Source organism: Etheostoma spectabile, chromosome 10 (assembly GCF_008692095.1).
Source record: "Etheostoma spectabile isolate EspeVRDwgs_2016 chromosome 10, UIUC_Espe_1.0, whole genome shotgun sequence".
In the NCBI taxonomy this organism is placed as follows: Eukaryota; Metazoa; Chordata; class Actinopteri; order Perciformes; family Percidae; genus Etheostoma; species Etheostoma spectabile.
This window is the reverse complement of record NC_045742.1, coordinates 11,155,968-11,162,486: the sequence shown is the minus strand read 5'-3', so window position 1 is coordinate 11,162,486 and position 6,519 is coordinate 11,155,968. Positions and strand designations below refer to the sequence as shown.

General features: G+C 38.8%; 1 protein-coding gene across 1 annotated transcript in view; it reads left to right on the top strand.

Annotated features, from left to right (window-relative positions):
• Nucleotides 1-510: 510 nt before the first annotated feature.
• gla (galactosidase, alpha) overlaps nucleotides 511-6,519 on the top strand; it is a 6,304-nt gene continuing 295 nt past the window's right edge. Inside the window, exons 1-7 of the mRNA XM_032527880.1 lie at nucleotides 511-782; nucleotides 3,115-3,289; nucleotides 4,072-4,246; nucleotides 4,472-4,563; nucleotides 4,968-5,129; nucleotides 5,688-5,885; nucleotides 6,074-6,519. The exon at nucleotides 6,074-6,519 is cut by the window's right edge and continues 295 nt beyond it. Of these exons, the coding sequence (XP_032383771.1) occupies nucleotides 622-782; nucleotides 3,115-3,289; nucleotides 4,072-4,246; nucleotides 4,472-4,563; nucleotides 4,968-5,129; nucleotides 5,688-5,885; nucleotides 6,074-6,403 (1,293 nt within the window). The 5' untranslated portion in view covers nucleotides 511-621 and the 3' untranslated portion in view covers nucleotides 6,404-6,519. The remainder of the gene's footprint in view (nucleotides 783-3,114; nucleotides 3,290-4,071; nucleotides 4,247-4,471; nucleotides 4,564-4,967; nucleotides 5,130-5,687; nucleotides 5,886-6,073) is intronic.

Sequence of the window (6,519 nt, the reverse complement as noted above, 5' to 3'; positions counted from 1 at the left end):
CAAGAGAAGTTAACACACAGGTGTTGGCTCAAACACAATTTCCCTTACAGGCTGAACCTCAAGGGGCCGACAAAAGCCACAAGTTTGTTGTGTGGCTACTAGTTTTGTATTTCCTGTATAGTAAAAACCATCTATCTAAATTAATAATGGTTAATCCAGCAATATCTCTCAATAATATAAATGTATTTTCTGGTATTTTACAGTAAACCTTTGTTTAATTTGTCATTACATTAATTTAAAGTGTTGTTTAAATGTGTTACCATCCCAGATTTTACTAGCAATAAATAAAACTGAAGATGTATAAATGTTGTTTGAATTATCTCTGTTGTTTTGTGGTTTTAGTGTTAAGGAAAATCACAAGACATGATTGCCGGTATTATTGCTCTGTCTTGTCATGTCAGCTGACGTTTTCACCTGACTCCATCAGCGGACCTTAGCGCTTCCTTGTTTGTAGTGAAATGCTATTGGACAATTTCAGACGCATTTTGATTCTAGTGGTCCAGATGTACGTCAGTCATCCAGAGGGGGGCGGGCTGAACACGTTATACACAAGGAAATAGATCTAAATTCAAACACAGTATTGGCATTGTTGTGAGGAAAGTGTCGAGTTTAAAAGTACCAATGTGCAGATCAGTGTGTCTCCTCGCGCTCCTCGTTGTAGTCAGCCCAACTGCTGAAGCGTTGGACAATGGTCTGGCGCTGAAACCCACAATGGGCTGGCTGCACTGGGAGAGATTCATGTGTAATATCGACTGTGACAAGGACCCTAATAACTGCATCAGGTAAGAGACATCAGAGGAACTGGGGTGATCATGCGCAGTGTGACATGATTGTGGGCTTAAAAAACAGAAGGAAAGCAGTCATATCAAAGTTACTCATGTCCTACTAACATGGTCTCCTTCAAATATCTCTTTTATAAAAGTCTGTTTTAAAATCACGGGAAGTGACAATATGAGATTTGTTTGCACCATAAACTAACCAAAAAGATCCACTGGAATTCAAAACCAAAAAAGAAAAGAAAAGAAACACATTGGTCTTACACAAATACTTTCTTGTTACTTATCTCATAACATGGCCATGCGTACATGCAACAATTATTTTCCATGTAATCGTTATTTCATATTTAGGACATCTATCATGTGATGATATTATCTTTACTTCATAATTGAATTGTACTGACAATGAGAAGAGAGACACGTGATTGTTTAAGGAGTGAACATTTGATAAGACAGGCATAAATCAGACATAGATCAGGTGGTGTCACCACCTGATCTAATTTGCCTTTATTTGTTCTTTGGGTCAAAGGCCCTCGTAGATTATGACGTCAAGTGTACTGTAATAAACTAAATTTACTAAATTTAATAGTAACAAGAAACATAGGTAACTGCATACATTCCAGAAGCATTAAACAAGAAAACTGTAAGGTAACATGGTATGTACAGGGATGAACTAGATCATGATGACTAGATAATGCAGCATCCTTTGATTTCAGAAGCCATAACTGGCAAATAGTTGGCACTTTTGCTTGAAAAATGTTGTGTCATAATGACACTTAACCAATCATCAAAAGAGTTGATTCATTTTGTGTCAGTTGACAAATGGGTTCATCTCTCTGAATTATGTAGACTGCATTATTATACTGCACAGGCATCTAAATTCATTGGGAAGGTTCAGGTAAAACACTCCACCACTGCTTGAGGTTAATTTTTCAGTCCCGTTTTCCTCATTTTTATTAGATGCTAAGTTATAGTTAGGGCTGCAACTAATGATTGTTTCATTATTAATTCCTCTGCTAACTATTTTGCTTTAGTAACTCCTTCATCTTTTAGTCTATTAAATGTCAAAAAGAAGGGGGAAAAATGCCCACCACATTTCCAGAGCCCAACATTACATCTTCACACAGATATTCAGTTTACTCTCATGTAAGAAAAGTTGCAAATCTCCAAATTTGAAAAGCTGGAACCATAAAATGTTTGGCTTGTACAATCAAGCCAGTGTCATAATAGTTGCAGATTAATTGTCTTACAATTGACTCATCAATTTATCGACTAAGGATTGTAGCTCTAGTCATAACTACGGTGGCCCTGAAGTGCAAATCAATGCAACAACAAATCATAAAACACGACAGCAAATAGGAAAACATTTCAACAAATCATAAAGCACAACGGCAAATGGAAAAACACGGAAGAAAATAGAAAAAAACGACAGAAAATAGGAAAACACTTCAATAAATCATAAAACACAACGGCAAATAGGAAAACAAAATGGCAAATAGGAAAACCCACAGCAAATAGGAAAACATTTCAACAAATCATAACTTACAACGGCAAATAGGAAAACACTTCATAAATCATCAAGCACAACGGAAAATAGAAAAAAAATGACAGAAAATAGGAAAATACTTCAATAAATCCTAAAACATAACGACAAATAGGAAAACATGACAGCAAATAAGAAAACACTTCACCAAATCAAAGTACAACAGCAAATAGGAAAACACATTTGTTTAAGTGTTTTCATATTTGCTGTTGTGTTTTCTTTTTTGCCATTTTGTTTTCTTATGTGCCGTTGTACTTTTATGATTTGTTGAAGTGTTTTCTTATTTGATGTTTTCTTATTTGCTGTCGTGTTTTCCTATTTCCCGTTTTGTTTTCCTATTTGCCGTTGTGTTTTATACTTTGCGTTTTCCAATTTGCTGTTGGGATTTTCACTTCAGGGCCACCGTACATAACTTCAAGTTAGTAAAGCCTCCTTTTTGTTTGATGAATGCAGAGCACTTCAGACTTGATGCAAGATCTTGCAAGCTCCTGTTTTATTTTAGAGATCTCTATTCTGATTAGTGACAAAAAATTCACTTCTTGTGCATATCAAACCTTTTTTTCTACCCGGATGAGCTGGCCAACAAAGCGTTTAGAGCCCCAAATGTCAGCCTGCGAGATGAATTGTTAGTCTGTTGTATCAGTCGACGAATGAACATTAGAAAAACTGGTATTTGTTTTTTTATGAGAATAGCATGTATTTGTGTCTGCCATATTGCTCCTGCACACGACATTGAACACGGGCATCTTAACTGATACTATCGGCCCTGCCTGTCTCCTCCTGTTGCCCTGGCAGTGAGCGTCTGTACATGCAGATGGCAGATGTGATGGTGAAGGAGGGCTGGAAAGAGGCCGGTTACGAGTACGTCTGCATCGATGACTGCTGGCCCTCCCACCAGCGCGATGCCCAGGGCCGCCTGCAGGCAGACCCCAAAAGATTCCCGGGGGGCATAAAGAAACTGGCCGACTATGTGAGTAGTATAAAAGAGGCATGTAGACGAATAATGCCATACTTCCTTCATAAGTTCATAGAGATCGAAGAGAGAGGGGTTCAGATAGACTTAGGAAAATCGAGAATTCTTTCATTTTAGTTATTTCACCAGCTGGAAGGAGCAGAATGAGATTATGCACTAGGATATATTTTTTTTCCTAGTTTCCAGTCTTTGGGTTGTATTATGAATAGTATACACGTTTATATAATGGTAAACAATGCAATATTTAACCAATACTCCCCACTTATGTAATTACATGGGGTGCAATGTTAACAAATCTGTGGTGCAATGCGTCCGAGTTTGGAAATCTTTAACAAATCCTGGTTAAATAACTCTAGAAGTAAACGTGATTACACAGTCAAATTATTCATCATTATACCTCCATCTGGGCCAACTTGCAGTTATTTACATAATAGAGGGGAAATGACTAGATGTAGAACCCGGGTCTCAGATGTCATACCAGTTGAAATGCACAACGTGGAGAACCACGTAGGCATGTATTGTCTTAGGTAGGAGTATGCGGCCGTTCAGCCTCTTTGCTAAGGACCACAATGACAGGCAATTCCTACACATGCAACAAAATTGTGATGTTCACCAGGAAAGGGATATATTTGGGTCCACTAATAAGTCAGAACTGTGTAATGTAACAGAAGCATCAAGTTTTTAGCTGTGCAACATCTCCACCTGCTGGTACCTACTGAGACCCTGCCAAGAAAAAATCTGTTATTGTGAACTAAATAAATGTATTTCTCTGTTTTAAGGTCCATTCTAAGGGGCTGAAGCTGGGTATCTATGCAGATGTGGGAAAGAATACCTGTGCTGGATACCCTGGTAGTCTGGGTTACTATGAGACAGATGCTCAGACGTTTGCTGATTGGAATGTAGATCTGCTCAAATTTGATGGTTGCTACATGGACTGGACCTTGGTGGGAGAAGGTGAGCTTTAGTAGCCTAAAATTTACAGTTACAAACATGGCCATGCTGGTCCTGGCCTAGACTGTCAATGTAGTCCCTCATTACTGCTGCTATTTAAAAAAAAGCCCATTGGGTCCATTTCTTGGGTTCACCTTTAATTCAGAACCTCTACGGAATTAGTGGACCATGTTTTTTTTAATGTGCTTTGAGCTAACACTCTATGATTTTTTTTTTTTTTTGGTTAAGGCTACGTCAACATGTCAAAAGCACTGAACAAAACCGGAAGTAGTATCCTGTACTCCTGTGAGTGGCCTTTGTATGTGTGGCAGTTCAAAAAGGTGAGAGATAAGTTGTTTTGGCTTTACCCTACTTTAAATTAGAGCTGCCATAATTAGTCGATTTTTTTTAAAGCAAAAATGCTATTCCCTCTCTGTTTCCAGCTTTCCCAACGTGAGGATATGATGCTTTTCTTTTGTCAAATTACATTTGGCTTTTGTCTTAAGTGAATTACGATAAGTGCATTCAAAAGTAGGAGCAAGAGCTAAATATCTTCCACAATTAGGACTGAATTCCTATAAAACAGCCCTACTTTAAACCTCAACGTACATAATCGATCTTTAATCTATTTTCTAACATTTTATCCACAGAATAATTTGTATAAAGAATGCTTAATGATTAGCAACTGCTTGATGACACCATACATTGTGTAATACAACATCAAAAAGCCTTTCTGTGCCTTTAGCCAAACTACACAGCCATCCGTGAGACGTGTAACCACTGGCGCAACTTTGCTGACGTGTACGACTCATGGAGCTCTGTCAAGTCCATCTTGGATTGGACTGCTTCTCATCAAGACGACATTGTCCCCGCAGCTGGACCTGGGGGCTGGAACGACCCCGATATGGTACTCTGCTCTACTCGAGCTCTTACGCACTTCTGGTTGACCTCAAACTCAGCATACAACCAGTGGCCAAGTACCAAGTTGTTTTATTATCATTTAAAATATTGAAACTGAATCACTTGCTTCATTTGGAGAAGTAGTGATTTGTAGGATTAGTTTGACATGTTGGGAAATTAACGTATGTTTTCTTGCAGATTTACATTATATGAAATCAAAGCCAGCAACTGGCCAAATCAGTATAACAAATTTACATATTTATCAATACATTTCCAAAAATGTCAAACTATCCCTTTAAAATAAGCTCCTTTTTGTTAAAGCTCTTGTATTTAGTTTATTTATATAGCCTATAGATTTCAATGACAGATTTATGAAACCGTGGTTTCATTACAGTAGAAACTAGAAGATTATTCCCTCACATAAAAAGGTTAAATTAGTGGTAGTTTAAAAACAGAAAAAAAAATACATGTGTAAAACATTTCTCTACAGCAGGTTGTGTACTGCATTCTGTCAGTAAACCTAAATTGCCGTTTTCCTACTGATAACTTCATTCCATTTCTCTAGCTGGTGATTGGGAACTTTGGCCTGAGTCATGCCCAGCAGGAGTCTCAGATGGCATTATGGGCCATCATGGCAGCCCCTTTGCTCATGTCTAATGATCTGAGGGACATCTGTCCTCGCTCCAAGGAACTGCTGCAGAACAAACACATTATTGCCATTAGCCAGGACCCACTGGGCAAGCAAGGATACCGCACTGCCAAGGTGGGTGATAGGTGACAAAGCAAAATCACCTACTAGACTGACAGCATTTACAGTACATGTAAGTCTCTAAAGAAATGCTATGACAGACTTTTTAAGCAAAGACCATAAATATGGGACATATCAAAGCACTAATTGCAGTTCAAGGTATAGAATAGGATAATTGCCAAAATGTGCCACTTGTTCTACAGGTGGACAATTTTGAGGTGTGGGAGAGGACTTTGTCCAAGAACCGACTGGCTATCGCTGTGCTGAACCAGCAGGAGATTGGTGGTCCCCGAGGGTTTGTCCTCAGAGCGGCTCCTGGCTGGAAGATCTGTAACCCCCAGTGTAACGTCACACAGATCCTTCCTCAGTACAAGGAACTGGGTGTTCAGACTCCACAAACCAAACTGGTTGTATCCGTCAACCCCTCAGGCACTACTCTACTAACCGTCACTCCCATCAGCAGCGACATCACAGGGCACAAGCTGTACTGGAGGGGCGCAGCTGTCAAACGCAAGCACAACACCAGTTTGTAGCCCTCAGGTGGTTTGGCACTTTATCTGCCTACAGCTTTTTGATCGAATTGGAAATTGATCTTTTTAACTTTTGGATATGTTGCTTTTGGTAAAATGGACTTTTTAAATTAAAAAGG